Source organism: Aulonocara sp. 'chitande type north' Nkhata Bay, linkage group LG13, assembly GCF_057382095.1.
Source record: "Aulonocara sp. 'chitande type north' Nkhata Bay isolate Kocher_YH1m ecotype deep benthic linkage group LG13, A_spYH_male_GT1.1, whole genome shotgun sequence".
Lineage (NCBI taxonomy): Eukaryota > Metazoa > Chordata > Actinopteri > Cichliformes > Cichlidae > Aulonocara > Aulonocara sp. 'chitande type north' Nkhata Bay.
The window spans coordinates 9,776,194-9,796,133 of NC_141356.1; the positions used below are offsets into that span (position 1 = coordinate 9,776,194).

The 19,940-nt window shown below is 40.2% G+C and overlaps 1 protein-coding gene across 3 annotated transcripts; it reads right to left on the reverse strand.

The window, feature by feature from the left end:
- Positions 1-358: 358 nt before the first annotated feature.
- Positions 359-14,443, reverse strand: LOC147315664 (double-stranded RNA-specific adenosine deaminase-like). Of its 3 annotated transcripts, XM_086258623.1 has the most exons (21): positions 14,361-14,443; positions 12,358-12,593; positions 11,474-11,519; positions 8,476-8,614; positions 8,245-8,387; positions 7,989-8,121; positions 7,837-7,904; positions 7,707-7,749; positions 6,148-6,311; positions 5,892-6,024; positions 5,740-5,807; positions 5,610-5,652; positions 4,064-4,227; positions 3,808-3,940; positions 3,656-3,723; positions 3,526-3,568; positions 1,968-2,131; positions 1,712-1,844; positions 1,560-1,627; positions 1,362-1,457; positions 359-1,135 (listed from the first exon to the last, which is right to left on the reverse strand). In XM_086258623.1, the coding sequence occupies exons 2-20, from the start codon at positions 12,587-12,589 to the stop codon at positions 1,376-1,378; spliced, it is 2,067 nt and encodes a 688-aa protein (XP_086114749.1). In that variant the 5' UTR covers positions 12,590-12,593; positions 14,361-14,443; the 3' UTR covers positions 359-1,135; positions 1,362-1,375. The 3 variants fall into 3 exon arrangements, with proteins under 3 accessions (XP_086114749.1, XP_086114750.1, XP_086114751.1); XM_086258624.1 differs by lacking the exons at positions 7,989-8,121; positions 8,245-8,387; XM_086258625.1 differs by lacking the exons at positions 359-1,135; positions 1,362-1,457; positions 1,560-1,627; positions 3,526-3,568 and having other exon boundaries at positions 1,713-1,844.
- Between the last annotated feature and the right edge of the window lie 5,497 nt (positions 14,444-19,940).

Genomic DNA, 19,940 nt, shown 5'->3' on the forward strand with positions numbered 1-19,940 from the left:
TCTGATTTTATGTTTTTGTCTGATTTTAGATCAATTGAGTTAATACAGTATGTCAAAATGAAAACATAACCGTAAATTCAGACATGTTAGGTTGTGCTGAAAGGATGATACCAAACAAGGCAAAGTAAATAGTTTTTAAAGGTAAAATGTGGAGGGAAAATCAAAAGTAGTTAAAAATGGCCAATTATACCCTGGGCCTCAGAGGGTTAAACGTTTTTTAAAGTAACGCAATAGTTACTTTTCAAGTAATTAATTACTTTTAGAATATTGTAACTCAGTTACTAACTCGGTTACTTTTTAAAAGAACTAGAAACTATAATTAAGTGCTTTTTCAAAGTAACTTGCCCAACACTAATTATTATATACCAAGTGCTTCTGCAAGAAAAATCAGAGCTAAATGAGAGACATTTACTAGTTCAGTTTCTTATACACCCTTTTTATTATTTCAACCCTCTAGTACAGAATTAATGACCTTTCTCCTGCTGTTCCAAGTCACACGTAGCTGACTGATATTGCAATCAATCAGATTAAAATAAACAAAAGAAAAAAATGGAAGAAAAATATTTTAAACTGTATTTCATGGGTTAAAAATGATTGAAAACATTTAGGAAAGTTTCTAAAATTGAGCCACATGGAGTGTGCTTTTTTATCTCTGACATTCAACATGAATCCATCAGAAGTACACGTAGCATCACAGTTCCTCCTCCTCAGGACAGCAGCAGGTTAACAACAGTTACAAAGTGACGACCTACACCGGGAAACTGATTTGAATAGTTCGATTTTAAAATCATGATTTCACATTTCATTTCCAAATCCAATACAAACTTCCCTGAAATAGCCGGGATTCATGATGTGACCTCTTCCATATATTAACTTTGCACATTAACAGTTACCCAACATAATATTACACAGTACATCAAATCATTTCATTAAGCAGATGCAACAAGACAGATTTGTAAAGGCTCCTGTGACTTTTGAAACTTTTCTCTTGTGACTATCAGACAGTTTGATTTTCCTGGCGAGATGCTTTTTGTGTGCTGAATATCTGAGTCCACTCTTCAAGCTTTTCCTTTACAGCACTTGCATCAGGTCGGTCTTCTGGTTTCTCAGACAGCAATGAGTTAATAATTTGCTTCTGTTTAAAAACAAGAAAAAACACAGTGTATGTGTAATGTCTTGTGCAGTGAAACCTCTGATAAATAATAAATATATTTTAAAAAATGCATATGTTGTGTCCAGACAACTCAGCAATCAAACAAGATCTTTTATAACTGAGTAAACCAATTAATCTAAGTTTTAGCACTACTCTGCTGATGACCATCCTGTCGAAATTTAAGTACGTTATGAATATGGTAATTTACCTCTTTGGTAAAAGTCACTGAAAACTCTTCGAGGAACCTCTGCCTTTTGACGTCAGGCCAAATCTGGTGTTTTGTGAAGATGATTCACTGTTGTTCCTAGAAAAAGATGATACAATTACTTCATAGCCTGCACTGTACACAGTGCTGCAAGGATTTTTATATAGTTATAATATAGTGCTGGTGTCAGTAAGTGCTTACTGTGTAACTGATGAGGCTAAGGATTCAGGTGGAGCACCATCTTCCGATGCTGTTGGCCTGATGGACACCTAAAACACACAGCAAAATCCTTTATTTTATGCATATTTCACCCAAAGGGAAGCATTTAATTAAGATGAAATATATGAAAATACCTTGATGTCCCAGTCTGGCTGTTCCTGAAGAGCAGAGCAGGCTAACTCTGCTGCTTTCTGTTGGGCTTCCTTGATGCTATTCCCTTCACCCACAGGATATTCCTTGTCGTCAATTTTTAATTTGTAGAAAAAACTGTGTTGTGAAAAAATGGGAATGTTTTAGATCATTACATTGACAGTTTAATATTGTTGAACATCAGTCCGGTGTTGGTGTCTGAAGATTCAACTGAAAGGACAGAGTTTGGCGTATACTCACTGAGGAACGTGAGACGGGCCATCTTTCTTCACTTCAACATATGAATGGGAACGTTTGGTTTTCTGACAATAGCGGTTGACAAGACTTTTGAAATCTGTCTCTGTAAAGCTGGTGTCCTCAGAGCTAGGAACCGTCTGATCTGAAGCTTCTGCTGCATTGTTTCTCTGTCAAGATACCAAGAAATACATCAGAGAGACAATTGCCCCAGGTTGGTTTTTCATTTCTCTCAAACATGTTCTAGTTAGGCAAAACTAAACCAATTCTTCGCTCACTTTGAGGCACAGAGCTACACCCCTGCGCAGAAGACTCTCTCTCCGCCCCTGCACAGAAGACTCCCCCCTCCAACAACTGGGTGGTGACACTATCACCAGACAGTATGAGGAGATCCCTTCTTGGGATCAATACCCACAAAGCCCCTGGTCCTGGTAACATCTCTGGACAAGCACTGAGAGACTGCGCTGTGGATCTCACAGATGTCTTCACAGACATCTTTAATACATCACTGAGCCAGGTTGTGGTTGCCTCAAAGCCTCCACCATCATTCCTGTACCAAAGAAGTTGTCTTTAACGACTACCATCCTGTCGCACTCACCTCCATCATTATGAAGTGCTTTGAAAGGTTACTCATGCATCAAATCAAGACCTCTCTTCCCCCCAACCTGGATCCATACCAGTTCGCATACCGGTCAAACCGCTCGACCGATGATGCAATTTCATCTGCCCTTCACTCAGCCCTCACACATCTGGACACTAAAGACTCATACATTACAATGCTGTTCATAGACTTCAGTTCAGCATTCAACACGACCATTCCCCATAAACTCATTCACAAACTGGATCTGCTGGGCATCACCACCTCGCTGTGTAACTGGCTGCTGGGTTTCCTGACAGGAAGACAGCAGACAGTACGGGTCGGCAGCAACACTTCCAGCACTAAAACACTGAACACTGGGGTTCCTTAAGGATGTGTGGTGAGCCCCCTTCTCTTCACTCTGCTGACGCACGACTGCACACCATCACATAGATCCAACCTATTCATCAAATTTGCAGATGACACAACTGTGGTAGGTCACATCAGCAACAATGATGAGACCTACAACAGGAGTAAAGTTAACAATCCGGCCTAGTATTGCAACAAGAGATGCTCTATAGAGTTGAAGTCTGATAAAAATCTGCAGGCAAATACAAAGTTGTTTAGGCATGAAGGTGAAAAGCAGTGTCTTGCACATGATTGTACATCATTTATATTAAAGCCTTGCACCAAAGGCTTTTCATACCTTGACTCGGTTGATGTGTTCCTTGTATTGTTTTCATTGCTCTCATTTTCAACAGCATTGTTAGGGAATAAAGTGAAGATATTTTATAGATTTTAAATGTGGAAAAGTCCTGACTCTGAATATAACACCAACTTCGCATCTTTCCACTTATGAGAGAAGATTAATGATACTCACTAGTGTTGCATTGCTTTTTTTTTTTTTTAAATTTAGTAGGCTTTTATAAATGTCGTTTAATCTTTCAGTATCATAGTTTTTACTAAATATTATGAGAAATGACAAACCTGGTCTATAGTCAGGCCCTGCAATGAGGACTCAATGGACTCCCTTAGGGAGAAGAAGAGGGGCATTGTTAGCATGCTATGCTCATTTTATATAGTTATAATATAGTGCTGGTGTCAGTAAGTGCCTTACTGTGTAACTGATGAGGCTAATGATTCAGGTGGAGCACCATCTTCCGATGCTGTTGGCCTGATGGACACCTAAAACACACAGCAAAATCCTTTATTTTATGCATATTTCCTCCAAAGGGAAGCATTTAATTAAGATGAAATATATGAAAATACCTTGATGTCCCAGTCTGGCTGTTCCTGAAGAGCAGAGCAGGCTAACTCTGCTGCTTTCTGTTGGGCTTCCTTGATGCTATTCCCTTCACCCACAGGATATTCCTTGTCGTCAATTTTTAATTTGTAGAAAAAACTGTGTTGTGAAAAAATGGGAATGTTTTAGATCATTACATTGACAGTTTAATATTGTTGAACATCAGTCCGGTGTTGGTGTCTGAAGATTCAACTGAAAGGACAGAGTTTGACGTATACTCACTGAGGAACGTGAGACGGGCCATCTTTCTTCACTTCAACATATGAATGGGAACGTTTGGTTTTCTGACAATAGCGGTTGACAAGACTTTTGAAATCTGTCTCTGTAAAGCTGGTGTCCTCAGAGCTAGGAACCGTCTGAACTGAAGCTTCTGCTGCATTGTTTCTCTGTCAAGATACCAAGAAATACATCAGAGAGACAATTGCCCCAGGTTGGTTTTTCATTTCTCTCAAACATGTTCTAGTTAGGCAAAACTAAACCAATTCTTCGCTCACTTTGAGGCACAGAGCTACACCCCTGCGCAGAAGACTCTCTCTCCGCCCCTGCACAGAAGACTCCCCCCTCCAACAACTGGGTGGTGACACTATCCCCAGACAGTATGAGGAGATCCCTTCTCGGGATCAGTACCCACAAAGCCCCTGGTCCTGGTAACATCCCTGGACAAGCACTGAGAGACTGCGCTGTGGATCTCACAGATGTCTTTAATACATCACTGAGCCAGGTTGTGGTTGCCTCAAAGCCTCCACCATCATTCCTGTACCAAAGAAGTTGTCTTTAACGACTACCATCCTGTCGCACTCACCTCCATCATTATGAAGTGCTTTGAAAGGTTACTCATGCATCAAATCAAGACCTCTCTTCCCCCCAACCTGGATCCATACCAGTTCGCATACCGGTCAAACCGCTCGACCGATGATGCAATTTCATCTGCCCTTCACTCAGCCCTCACACATCTGGACACTAAAGACTCATACATTACAATGCTGTTCATAGACTTCAGTTCAGCATTCAACACGACCATTCCCCATAAACTCATTCACAAACTGGATCTGCTGGGCATCACCACCTCGCTGTGTAACTGGCTGCTGGGTTTCCTGACAGGAAGACAGCAGACAGTACGGGTCGGCAGCAACACTTCCAGCACTAAAACACTGAACACTGGGGTTCCTTAAGGATGTGTGGTGAGCCCCCTTCTCTTCACTCTGCTGATGCACGACTGCACACCATCACATAGATCCAACCTATTCATCAAATTTGCAGATGACACAACTGTGGTAGGTCACATCAGCAACAATGATGAGACCTACAACAGGAGTAAAGTTAACAATCCGGCCTAGTATTGCAGCAAGAGATGCTCTATAGAGTTGAAGTCTGATAAAAATCTGCAGGCAAATACAAAGTTGTTTAGGCATGAAGGTGAAAAGCAGTGTCTTGCACATGATTGTACATCATTTATATTAAAGCCTTGCACCAAAGGCTTTTCATACCTTGACTCGGTTGATGTGTTCCTTGTATTGTTTTCAATGCTCTCATTTTCAACAGCATTGTTAGGGAATAAAGTGAAGATATTTTATAGATTTTAAATGTGGAAAAGTCCTGACTCTGAATATAACACCAACTTCGCATCTTTCCACTTATGAGAGAAGATTAATGATACTCACTAGTGTTGCATTGCTTTTTTTTTTTTTTAAATTTAGTAGGCTTTTATAAATGTCGTTTAATCTTTCAGTATCATAGTTTTTACTAAATATTATGAGAAATGACAAACCTGGTCTATAGTCAGGCCCTGCAATGAGGACTCAATGGACTCCCTTAGGGAGAAGAAGAGGGGCATTGTTAGCATGCTATGCTCATTTTATATAGTTATAATATAGTGCTGGTGTCAGTAAGTGCCTTACTGTGTAACTGATGAGGCTAATGATTCAGGTGGAGCACCATCTTCCGATGCTGTTGGCCTGATGGACACCTAAAACACACAGCAAAATCCTTTATTTTATGCATATTTCCTCCAAAGGGAAGCATTTAATTAAGATGAAATATATGAAAATACCTTGATGTCCCAGTCTGGCTGTTCCTGAAGAGCAGAGCAGGCTAACTCTGCTGCTTTCTGTTGGGCTTCCTTGATGCTATTCCCTTCACCCACAGGATATTCCTTGTCGTCAATTTTTAATTTGTAGAAAAAACTGTGTTGTGAAAAAATGGGAATGTTTTAGATCATTACATTGACAGTTTAATATTGTTGAACATCAGTCCGGTGTTGGTGTCTGAAGATTCAACTGAAAGGACAGAGTTTGGCGTATACTCACTGAGGAACGTGAGACGGGCCATCTTTCTTCACTTCAACATATGAATGGGAACGTTTGGTTTTCTGACAATAGCGGTTGACAAGACTTTTGAAATCTGTCTCTGTAAAGCTGGTGTCCTCAGAGCTAGGAACCGTCTGAACTGAAGCTTCTGCTGCATTGTTTCTCTGTCAAGATACCAAGAAATACATCAGAGAGACAATTGCCCCAGGTTGGTTTTTCATTTCTCTCAAGCATGTTCTAGTTAGGCAAAACTAAACCAATTCTTCGCTCACTTTGAGGCACAGAGCTACACCCCTGCGCAGAAGACTCTCTCTCCGCCCCTGCACAGAAGACTCCCCCCTCCAACAACTGGGTGGTGACACTATCCCCAGACAGTATGAGGAGATCCCTTCTCGGGATCAATACCCACAAAGCCCCTGGTCCTGGTAACATCTCTGGACAAGCACTGAGAGACTGCGCTGTGGATCTCACAGATGTCTTCACAGACATCTTTAGTACATCACTGAGCCAGGTTGTGGTTGCCTCAAAGCCTCCACCATCATTCCTGTACCAAAGAAGTTGTCTTTAATGACTACCATCCTGTCGCACTCACCTCCATCATTATGAAGTGCTTTGAAAGGTTACTCATGCATCAAATCAAGACCTCTCTTCCCCCCAACCTGGATCCATACCAGTTCGCATACCGGTCAAACCGCTCGACCGATGATGCAATTTCATCTGCCCTTCACTCAGCCCTCACACATCTGGACACTAAAGACTCATACATTACAATGCTGTTCATAGACTTCAGTTCAGCATTCAACACGACCATTCCCCATAAATTCATTCACAAACTGGATCTGCTGGGCATCACCACCTCGCTGTGTAACTGGCTGCTGGGTTTCCTGACAGGAAGACAGCAGACAGTACGGGTCGGCAGCAACACTTCCAGCACTAAAACACTGAACACTGGGGTTCCTTAAGGATGTGTGGTGAGCCCCCTTCTCTTCACTCTGCTGATGCACGACTGCACACCATCACATAGATCCAACCTATTCATCAAATTTGCAGATGACACAACTGTGGTAGGTCACATCAGCAACAATGATGAGACCTACAACAGGAGTAAAGTTAACAATCCGGCCTAGTATTGCAGCAAGAGATGCTCTATAGAGTTGAAGTCTGATAAAAATCTGCAGGCAAATACAAAGTTGTTTAGGCATGAAGGTGAAAAGCAGTGTCTTGCACATGATTGTACATCATTTATATTAAAGCCTTGCACCAAAGGCTTTTCATACCTTGACTCGGTTGATGTGTTCCTTGTATTGTTTTCATTGCTCTCATTTTCAACAGCATTGTTAGGGAATAAAGTGAAGATATTTTATAGATTTTAAATGTGGAAAAGTCCTGACTCTGAATATAACACCAACTTCGCATCTTTCCACTTATGAGAGAAGATTAATGATACTCACTAGTGTTGCATTGCTTTTTTTTTTTTTTTAAATTTAGTAGGCTTTTATAAATGTCGTTTAATCTTTCAGTATCATAGTTTTTACTAAATATTATGAGAAATGACAAACCTGGTCTATAGTCAGGCCCTGCAATGAGGACTCAATGGACTCCCTTAGGGAGAAGAAGAGGGGCATTGTTAGCATGCTATGCTCATTTTATATAGTTATAATATAGTGCTGGTGTCAGTAAGTGCCTTACTGTGTAACTGATGAGGCTAATGATTCAGGTGGAGCACCATCTTCCGATGCTGTTGGCCTGATGGACACCTAAAACACACAGCAAAATCCTTTATTTTATGCATATTTCCTCCAAAGGGAAGCATTTAATTAAGATGAAATATATGAAAATACCTTGATGTCCCAGTCTGGCTGTTCCTGAAGAGCAGAGCAGGCTAACTCTGCTGCTTTCTGTTGGGCTTCCTTGATGCTATTCCCTTCACCCACAGGATATTCCTTGTCGTCAATTATTAATTTGTAGAAAAAACTGTGTTGTGAAAAAATGGGAATGTTTTAGATCATTACATTGACAGTTTAATATTGTTGAACATCAGTCCGGTGTTGGTGTCTGAAGATTCAACTGAAAGGACAGAGTTTGGTGTATACTCACTGAGGAACGTGAGACGGGCCATCTTTCTTCACTTCAACATATGAATAGGAACGTTTGGTTTTCTGACAATAGTGGTTAACAAGGCCTTTGAAATCTGTCTCTGTAAAGCTAAGAACCATCTGAACTGAAGCTGCATTGTTTCTCTGTCAAGAAAACAAGAAATGCATCAGAGAGACAATTGCCCCAGGTTGGGTTTTCATTTCTCTCGAGCAAAAATGAACATTATCTTACAGATTCCACTGAATCCCGATGACCAAGCTTAGACACGCTTTCCAGAGCATTTTTTGCTGCATTTTGCTTTGCTTCCTTCTTGGTCTTCCCCTCACCACTGGGGTAGGCTTTACCATCTGTGACTGGACTCGGGTTGAATCTGTAAAGACATGAGAGCTTTGTTATATACTGCTCAAATAAAGTATAGGAACAATTTGAAAATACACCAGGTCTGAAAGGGGAAAAAACATGCTGCATATTTATACTGATGTGGGCTGGGCAAGGTGTTAAGAACGAGAGGATGCCACATCATTTGATGAGCTGAATTCATAGATATGCAGAAAATTTAAGTGAAAAAATAATGCAGCACGCCAGTGAACTTACTGAAGTTTCACTGCAGCGACTCAAAATGGAACTCAGTAGTTTGTATGCTCTTATGCACGAACAACATCATGCTCCTAATGATACAACGGCTGGTGTCCTCTGGGCTCTCCTCTCACATGTGGACTAGGTCACCAGATCTCTGAGCTCCTGGACAGTTTGAGGCGCAACCTGGTGGTAACAGATCCACTGAAACATAATGTCCCAGAGGTGTTCTTCTGCAAGTTTCAGCCTTTGGGAAGCAATATATCTAGTTGTGTGAAAAACTGAATCTCGATTGCATAAATGTTTTTTTTCTTTTGGCTGCCCTCACTACAGTAGATCGGCTGCCTCCATCTTCCCCTGTCAGAAACATCTTCTTCTATCACACCAACCCTCTGCATGTCGCCCCTCATTACATCCATGAATCTTCTCTATGGTCTTCCTGTTTTCCTCCTGCCTGTCAATTCGATCTTTAACATCTGTTGTACAGTACAGTGGCTTGCAAAAGTATTCGGCCCCCTTGAACTTTCCAACTTTTTGTCACATTACAGCCACAAACATGAATCAGTTTTATTGGAATTCCATGTGAAAGATCAATACAAAGTGGTGTACACATGAGAAGTGGAACGAATTTATCATAATTCCAAACATTTTTTACAAATAACTTTCAAATTTTCAAATAACTGAAAAGTGGGGTGTGCGTAATTATTCAGCCCCCTGAGTCAATACTTTGTAGAACCACCTTTTGCTGCAGTCACAGCTGCCAGTCCTTTAGGGTCTGTCTCTACCAGCTTTGCACATCCAGAGACTGAAATCCTTGCCCATTCTTCTTTGCAAAACAGCTCCAGCTCAGTCAGATTAGATGGACAGTGTTTGTGAACAGCAGTTTTCAGATCTTGCCAGGGATTCTCAATTGGATTTAGATCTGGACTTTGACTGGGCCAGTCTAACACATGGATATGTTTTGTTTTAAACCATTCCATTGTTGCCCTGGCTTTATGTTTAGGGTCGTTGTCCTGCTGGAAGGTGAACCTCCACCCCAGTCTCAAGTCTTTTTCAGACTCCAAGAGGTTTTCTTCCAAGATTGCCCTGTATTTGGCTCCATCCATCTTCCCATCAACTCTGACCAGCTTCCCTGTTCCTGCTGAAGAGAAGCACCCCCAGAGCATGATGCTGCCACCACCATATTTGACAGTGGGGATGGTGTGTTCAGAGCGATGTGCAGTGTTAGTTTTCCGCCACACATAGCGTTTTGCATTTTGCGCAAAAGGTTCCATTTTGGTCTCATCTGACCAGAGCACCTTCTTCCACATGTTTGCTGTGTCCCCCACATGGCTTGTGGCAAACTGCAAACGGAACTTCTTATGGTTTTCTGTTAACAATGGCTTTCCCACCTGAGCTGTAGATCTTTGCAGCTTGTCCAGAGTCACCATGGGCCTCTTGGCTGCATTTCTGATCAGCGCTCTCCTTGTTCGGCCTGTGAGTTTAGGTGGACGGCCTTGTCTTGGTAGGTTTACAGTTGTGCCATACTCCTTCCATTTCTGAATGATCACCTGAACAGTACTCCGTGGGACGTTCAAGGCTTGGGAAATCTTTTTGTAGCCTAAGCCTGCTTTAAATTTCTCAATAACTTTATCCCTGACCTGTCTGGTGTGTTCTTTGGACTTCATGGTGTTGTTGCTCCTATTATTCTCTTAGACAACCTCTGAGGCCGTCACAGAGCAGCTGTATTTGTACTGACATTAGATTAAACACAGGCGCACTCTATTTAGCCATTAGCACTCATCAGGCAATGTCTATGGGCAACTGACTGCACTCAGACCAAAGGGGGCTGAATAATTACGCACACCCCACTTTGCAGTTATTTATTTGTAAAAAATGTTTGGAATCTTGTATGATTTTCGTTCCACTTCTCAAGTGTGCACCACTTTGTGTTGGTCTTTCACATGGAATTCCAATAAAATTGATTCATGTTTGTGGCTGTAATATGACAAAATGTGGAAAAGTTCAAGGGGGGCGAATACTTTTGCAAGCCACTGTAGATCCACTATCCTCCTCCTCTGTACATGTCCAAACCATCTCAACCTTGCCCTGTCCCTCTGATTTACTCATTTGATTTACTCATACTGTCCTTTCTGGTCACTTCTAGTGAAAAATCTTTGCATCGGCAAACTTAAATTGGCGGTGCACAAATATCGTGTCTGCTCAGAAACGGTTCATCCCTGCTGAGTCTTTATGTATTTCCACATGTTAAGGCTCAAAAACGCTTCACCACCCAAGATTAAATTTTGTCTTCTTCTTCCTCCCTGTCTCTGTGACTGCTTTTGAGTCAGCTAGCTTGAGTATGTATAGGTTTCGTTTTCACGTAGCCTACGCGGATTTTCACATTTTATAACAAATGAAACTGAAAGTGAGCACGTACAGGTGTTGTACCTGTCAAATTCAGTTGAAGCATGGTTGAAAAGCAATGTCTGACTTTCATTGGCTAAGATTTATAGAATTTTTATTTATTATTACTTTTGTCAGATTAAAGGTATTTCTGTGACCATTATGAGTTTTTCTTTCTTTGACTGAAGGGTACCAACGATTTTGTCCACGTCTGCATCTGAGAAGTTTATTGAGTGACAGAGAAAATGGATTTTTGAACTTTACTTACCGTTTCTGGGTTACTTTGCTGCCCTGACCACTATTCAGCACCCTTCCTTAATTTTTAAATTTAAAAAGAAAATAGAAAGAAAAATATTGAGTCAGTGGGCAACACCTAAAAAAGGTATTTCAATTGAATTGCTAACTATGTACAGCACAGAGAACTGCAGTAGTAACTAACTCAGTGGTTCTTAACCTTGTTGGAGGTACCGAACCCCACCAGCTTCATATGCGCATTCACTGAACCCCTCTTTAGTTAAAAATAAAATGTGATTTTTTTTACTGGTGCACAAAATGAGCCATGTATGTCATGGCGGAGGCTCTGCCGAACCCCTGAGACTGAGTCACTGAACCCCTAGGGTTCGATCGAACCCAGGTTAAGAACCACTGAACTAACTGTTTTATAACTTTATTTAAGCTCAATAATAAAAAGTAGACAAAGTAAAAACATAACATTGGGTATAGCATGTTTTCTAAGAAAGTCAGTTTATGAAAATGAAATTAAAAGCAAGATGAATTTCTTAGATATCAGAAATCAAAAGTGTGAATTTCTTGATGCAGTTTTTGGAGAGGTGAAGGTAAAACAGGGATAACAGGATAATCTTTTTAGAAATGTTATTATTTAATGTATTAAAAGTTTGGCTGGACAATTAACAAATTAATGGCATGCTATTTATTAAGGGAGTAACTGGGATTGGTGAAAAATAAATAAAACTAGAAATAACCTGCATGGCTTAAACAAAAAACAAACAAAAAAACCTTTAGGACATTTCCTCTAATTCAGGAGAAACGTGAGAAATTTAAAAACATAAACTGACACAACCTGACTCTCAACATGCTTATTAAAATAAACCTGTGTTTATTTTGTTGTTTTCATGTCTTTTTTTCACTTACCATTTATCATCATAATTATCGACCTTGCCACCTTCAGTGCATCATCTGAATAACTCTGTATCATCACATCTACTGTTTTTATCCTGTCTGCATTCTCCAAACGACACTTTCTGATGGTTGGGAGACCATCTACAGATTCATTCTGCAGGTAAAAGTGGAAACTTTTCAGCTCTCCCTCTCCCAGATTCTCCAGCATTTCCAGGAGTTGTGATGGAACAGACGTCGCCATCATTTATCTGTAAAAAACGAGAGGGCATTTTCATCTGAAAGAACAAGAGAGTATCAGTTGACTGTGGATACAGGAGGAAAGACGGAGTTTTCGTCCCAGTCACTGGACCAGCTCTTTATTCTCTCAAGGATACTTAGGTGCATGTGAGTTTCACCAACCAGTCTACATGTGTTTTGTGGCCTTTTTGCCGCATTGCTGGCAAAAAGTCAGACTATTTCCCAGTGGGTGATTGACTCCATCAGTGTTGCCCTATGTCACTGATTCTCTTCTTAATTTTTATAGACAGAATTTCTAGGTGTAGCCAAGTGGCAGAAGGTTTCCGCTTGGGTGGTCTCAGAATGTCATCTCTGCTTTTCACAGTTAGTGTGGTTCTGTTGGCTTCATCAGGTGGTGGCCTTCACCTCTCATTTGTAATGGAAATGAGATTCAGCACCCAAAATGGTGGAATACCCAATGAGTTACTACCCAAGTGGAGGAATTTAAGTATCTCAAGTCTTGTTTACGAGTGAGGGGAGGATGCAGGAGATTGACAGATGGATTGGTGCTGAGTATTTAAGTGACCCAGCCAGCTGGGAGAAGAGGGAGTGAGAGGATTTTTCCACTCTGTGTTGGTATTCTCAAAAAACCTGAGCACCCTCTCAGAGAGCCAGCTTAGGAGGTTCAGGAACATGATAAGAGCTAAGTTGTTTTGACATAAATACCGCATCCAATTTAAAATACTGCTGCTTACGTTTAAAAATTACCAACAACACAGCACCGAGCTACCTTAAGGAACTCCTTAAATCGTATGTTCCTGCCAGAGCATTAAGATCATCTACTCAGTTACTCTCGGTGCAGCCTAGATCTCGGCTGAAGTCTAGAGGTGACCGGGCGTTTGCCCTGGCTGCACCAGAGTTGTGGAATAACCTTCCGATTGTGATCTGGGCATCCGATTCCATCCAATCTTTTAAATCACGGTTAAAAACCTATTTGTTTAATCTCACCTTTCCTGCTTGTTAATGCTCGCACCTGACTCTTAGACTTACTCTATTTTTCCTTATATATATATATATATATATATTTTATGGCTTTCGCTTTAATTATGTTTTTATTTGATATGCATTTTATATTACCCCTGTGTATTAGTGGCATTGACCTGTGAGTATATTTGATACTTTGCTAAGGCCTTATAATACTCGTGTTACTTCTCTGTCTCTTATGTTAAGCACTTTGGTATACCGCTGGTTTTTAAATGTGCTCTATAAATAAAGATTGTTGTTGATATGGTTTCAACTGTCTGACTGTCTGACTCACACCTGAAAAATGAGGATGTGCCTCATCTGGGCCTATCAGTGTGGAGCAACTTTGTCTTTGTTTTCAGATTTTCAGAGGCTATTACTCCAGTTTGTTGGCTGATTCTTTGATGCAAATCAAACAGGAACACAATGATTTATAACCCGATTGCAATCAAATACATTACAACTAACGTTTATGTCATTTTATTTTGAAAGGCCTGACAGAAAACAGTTGGACACTGATGTATGTGATTTAATAGTGAGACAATGTTTTCGTTCCAAGAAATAAAAAGGCACCGTTTGTTTATGAAGTAATCAATCAAACACGCGAATAAAATAAAACTGTTTGATTCAAATCAATCAATAATTTATAATCATGTGGATTTGTCTTCAAACACAACAGTGATCAAAGTTTATCCTGAACTAAGAGCTGAACATCTGGTCCAGACATCACAGAAGCAAAGAGTCAAACTGTTAAAGGAGGAAAAAAGCAAACTTACAGTTTCTTCACAAAGGCTGTGTCCCAATCCAGCGACTTCACGCTCTGGAGTAAGCGCAGTTCATGTACTAGTTACGGCGTGTACCAGGAAGTGCGGAAGTGAGAGGCAGAGGTGTGGACTCGAGTCACATGACTTGGACTCGAGTCAGACTCGAGTCATTAATTTTATGACTTTAGACTTGACTTGAAAAAATGTTCTAAGACTTGTGACTTGACTTGGACTTTTACACCAATGACCTGGGACTTGAATTGGACTTGAACCGGTTTACTTGAAAAGACTTGATATTTTACCCCAAATATAAAATTTAACATGCATATTATATAGAGATTGAAAATGTGACGTCATTCAGGGGTAAAACCGCAAAGGATTCTGGGAACTCGTGGCAAGAGGTACTAGCGTACGCAGGCTTTCAATTGAAATCAGTTACACAGCGATAAAAAGAAACACAAAAATGTCAAGAAGCTGTTGTATTATTAACTGCAATAGCTGGTCGCATGACAGCCACGGGAAGCCGACGGGTAAAGAGATCGGTTGTTATCGGATTACGTCGTTGAAGAGAAATTGTTCGAGCCATGTTTCCGAAGTAACAAAGAGGCGACGGATGGCCTGGATTGCAGCCATTCAAAGACCAATTATAACGTCCCAGAACACTCCAGCTCACAGGTTAGTCTGCTCCAAGCATTTCCACAAAGGTCAGTCTGCTGTAGTAGTTAATGCGTCATTTTTCTTAACATAATTGGTGATATAGGTTACAAGCAAGTCTGGCGCTGAACAGAAATTGTCGCGCTATGCTCCTTTATTTATTGTGCATAAATAGTGAATTGTCCTGACACAATATTGTGTTTCGCTTCTGTTATTATGGCACATTGACAAAAACATATACTTTTATTCACAGGATAAAACAGTTTTTTGTATCACCAATTGCCCAGTACGATTACAGCATACAGTATTATTGTCACTGCTACATTTCTGTAACGCGTACCAGAAATTATTTCCACTGCTAATTAATTACCATTGAGCTCAAAGGTTATATTAATAAACGGTTAACGAATGTGTATTTATGATGACGATTTGTGAGACTGGTAAACTTATGATACGTACGATGGTCTTTCGTTCTACACGGTGCATTTCAAGGTCCTGTACCCATCCGTCGGTAAACTGTACCTGGGCTTGTTGCAGTGACTGGAAGTTACTAAACTTTCATGAGTGTATGCGCTCACTCCAAGAAGCGTATAATTATAAATATGCATATAAATATGCTACGATGAGATAGCTGACTTCATCTAACTAGCAAATGTTGTCCAGGCTACGTTGGTGATGCAGTTTTTTAAATGTGTATGATATTTTTGTCATGCGATTTTAAAGCCGGTCCTACAACCGCATCCAAGAATAACATGCAGCTTATCTCAGAACCGTCGGTGAAAATTATTCTTGGAGCTAGGTTTAATTGAGCTGCATTTTAAAGAGGTGCAATTTCACAATTTGTGTATATTTTCTACGTTCACTATTTCGTCATGTGTTGAGGAAAACACAGATTTAAAAATTACATGGTCTAATATTTACATTTAGCATAACTGCAACATTATTTTTTCGTTTTTTTTTTAAAGACTCGAAAGGACTTGAAATTCAAAATTTCAGACTTGTGACTTTACTCGGACTTTTACACCAGTGACTTAAGACTCGACTCTGACTTGCCTGACATTACTTGAGACTTGACTTGTGACTTGAGGATAAAGACTTAAGACTTACTTGAGACTTGCAAAACAATGACTTGGTCCCACCTCTGGTGAGAGGCTTGTGAAATGGGACGGTCTAGCCTTCGTTGCGCTGCTCAGGTTGCCTAACAACCATACTAACCATGAGTAACGTTTCATACAGCATTGTTTGACAGAAATGAAGGACAAAAAATGTTTTTTTGTTCATTCATTTTTGTCATGGCATCACTTTGATTTGTTGAGTATCTGAGGCTGAGACCACAGGACTGTAAAAACATGATTGTTGGGCTTCATTTCTGTACTGAACAGTCATATAAGATTAGTTAGTAAATAACAATTAGCTAATGTTGTTCATGAGACTAAGGTCATCTCACTTTGGTAATGTAAATATAATATGGCCAATATTATAGTAATCATTATTAGTTATTACAGCAGTGAACTTGAACTCTGTGTCAAATACTGAGCTTCAGTAAAGATTCAAATTGCATTTATTTATATTTCCTATCACCTTAAATCTTCACTCAAAGACAAATATTTTTGACAGTGTATATATAGATGTATCATATATAACAGACAAATATTGTTCGTTTAATTTGTTGGCATTATTACATTTGGCTCAATGCTTACATATATGTGTAAAAATAAAATGTACAAGCTGTGATAACTGTGTCTGATAAAATGAAGAGAAAATATTGAATATTCCTTTATTGGGTGAGAAAATCACACCATGTCATAACTGCTTTAAGTCATAAAGAATAGATATCAGAGCCTTAAACAGGCTGACTTCTGCTAAATGGGTCAAACTGGGCAGAAAGTATACAAACACATAACATCCTTATAGAATATGATGTAACACTATAGATCAACTTACCTCAGAATATATAAAGCATATAAACAATTACAGTAATATGATGCAACAAACACAGCAGTGCTACTAATCCAAAATACTCAAAGCTTCATAGAACTGAAACAAACATTTATTTTTAGCTCCATTCTGCTGCTGATACATACTTTAGGTTTCTGAATATTAAACTTGTTGCTGCCTTTCATAGTGTGTAACTTGAAGGCCCTGAGTACTTTCTCCCACACTGAAAACACTGGAATGGTAAAATTATTTGAACATTACCTAATAAGACTGATTCAGGACAGACAATTAGTGATTTTGAGTCAGCTAGCTTGTGTATGTATAGGTTTCGTTTTCACATAGCCTACGCGGATTTTCACATTTTATAACAAACGAAACTGAAAATGAGCACCTACAGGTGTTGTACCTGTCGAGATTTGTATGCTCTCCTCAAAACACACGGATTGAAATAAATCAGACGAAGCAACTTTTAAATGTATTCATAAAATTAACATGTACATCAAAGTTAAAGAGAATATAGTTTGTGATTGCTTGCAACATTATAATATTGCGGTTAATGAGTGTAAGAATACAAAATAGGGAAAAAAAAGGCCTGGGATTGGAACAAAGAACTGAGGTACAGGGCAGGAGGACAATCAACCCCCACCCCCAGGACAGTAGAAAGAGTTACTGAGGGTGAGGAGCAGACAAAGGGTAAACGGGCACTACCATAGAAGGAGATGGGGGTCAAGGTGTCAGCACCTTTGGCCACTGTACTAGTGTATTTCCATTGTGGGGGTGTTTACTGTAGGGGGGAGGAGACCAGAGGTTATAACTGTAACTGTTGTGTGGAGTTCTTTAGATCAGCCTTTAGGACTGCATAAGAATGCAGTGTGCTGATCTCCAGATGCATCTGTAAGAATAATGGGTAATAAAAGGATTGTGTAAAACATGGAAACATCTCAGCGTGATCTCTACCAGGACTAAAAGAATGGCAGAGACCAGCGTTGTCTCAACAATTTGGTGCCGTGACCCGGATCTTGGTAGTTGATCTCCATTTGGACCTTGGCTGAAGCGGAATGGACACTGAGGTTATTGCCGGCAAAAAACAAGGTAAGCAGAACCTGTTTAATCAAATCTGCATATTGGAAATTAAGATAAATTTCACCCAAAGGTGTCCTGAATGCAGAAGTCCATAAATTTAGATAAGAGTTGTGTGTAGAAGAGAGCTGGTTTCTCTAAAAGTAAGGGTTGGAGTCCCGGAAAGCAGGACTTTCTAAATTCCATTGTCCTTGGATGTGGCTGCCCCTCCTATGAGTTGACTAATTCATAGGCTCAGATGGCGTTTCTGGAACTAGGTTTGAGGCCTGGGAAATTCCGGACCCCCGAATTCTACTAAAACGGTTTGAGGCCGAGGGAGTAGATTGGTTAAATAGTCCTCCCTAAATTCTACTTTGTTGTGAGTTTGTGTTGTAAGAAAACTTAGGTTTGCAAAGTGTGATTGTGGACATGTGCAGACAGTAGCATGTGGCTGAATTTGAAGAACAACAGGTGTGTAGGTGTGTGTGTGTGTGGGGAGGGGGGTGCTCCTTTGAGGACAAAGGAAAGATGTGTGTGTGTAAGCTACCTGAGGACCAAAATGGAGGAGGTGTGTGTAAGTGCCCTGAGGGGGAAAATGGAGGTGAGGAGCAAAATGGAGGTGTGTGTGTGCTCCTTTGAAGGGCAAAAGGGGAGACAGAGCGGATTACAGGGGATTATTGGTGAAACAATAATAGTAATAAAATAAGAGAAGAGAAGATGAACTAAAATAAATAAATAAATAAAATAAACAGTAGATTAGTGATATGGTAATGATAAATAAATAACAAAAATTAACTGAGATTTAAAGGTGATCAAGTATGGATGGAGAATTTAATCTAGAACTAGATGAGAGCAGTTGGAGAGAAAAGAAAAGAGAGGTTGGAGAAGTGAGTTAAGAGGTTAATGTGTGGGTTTAAAACAATGGGGTAAAAAAAGGGGGGGGGGTAAAAATGAAAAAGAAAAAGTAACGAAAACAAAACAAAAAAAGAGTGTGGAAGTGTGAGAAGGGAATTGTCTCCAACTGGGGGGAGCGGGTGATGCTGCAGGTCACCAGCTCCCCGCAGTGGACACAAAAGAAAAACAGAATAGGAGTGTGGTTGATGAAAATAAGTAATAATAATATGAAGAGAGTTTTGTTTTTCTCAGTCAAGAACAACTAAAATCTTACTTTCGGGGTTTTTAAGACAGGAGAGAGACACGACTGGAATTAATTGGACATTACGACACAAGGGGAAGTGAAATTAGAAACACTGAAAACAGACACGGACCTTCAAAATAAAGCAGGAAACACACCAACTGAACTCTAACACAGATGCAAACTTAACACTGACTGGGGTGACAGAACATAGGAACTTGAAACGTGGAACAGGAGGGCAAAGAGGACACAAACACTAGTGATAATCACAACCAACCCAAAATAAACAAAACCACAGAATGTTAATAAACTTAAACATAAACACGGAGTCCACAGACTCCGGACCAGGACAGTGAATGATCAAGTTGTCTCAGTGTGTCACTTGCAGGTGGGGAAATGGACCTGGATCAATTCACCACGAGCAGCAGTTGGAAGAAAATTGTAGGTTAACATCATTAGAAACACCCAGCCTGCGTTTTGGCTGAATTGTTTTGCAGCTTCCCTTCCTCATCTTGAAAAATCAAGCTCCATACTACCATAAAAGGAGATGGGGGTCAGGGGGTCAGTACCCTTGGCCACTGTACTAGTGTATTTCCATTATGGGGGTGTTTACTGTAGGGGGGAGGAGACCAGAGGTTATAACTGTAACTGTTGTGTGGAGTTCTTTAGATCAGCATTTAGCATAGGACTGCATAAGAATGCAGTGTGCTGATCTCCAGATGCATCTGTAAGAATAATGGGTAATAAAAGGATTGTGTAAAACATGGAAACATCTCAGCGTGATCTCTACCAGGACCAAAAGAATC

What these genes read in the sequence shown, in the direction of transcription:
- LOC147315664 (XM_086258623.1), bottom strand. Translation starts at nt 12,589, where the DNA reads ATGATGGCGACGTCTGTTCCATCACAACTCCTGGAAATGCTGGAGAAT. An exon ending in AGCCAGACTGGGACATCAAG is followed by an intron (nt 1,628 to 1,711) that starts GTATTTTCATAT and finishes TGTGTGTTTTAG; the next exon opens with GTGTCCATCAGGCCAACAGC. An exon ending in TTAGCCTCATCAGTTACACA is followed by an intron (nt 1,458 to 1,559) that starts GTAAGCACTTAC and finishes ATCTTTTTCTAG; the next exon opens with GAACAACAGTGAATCATCTT.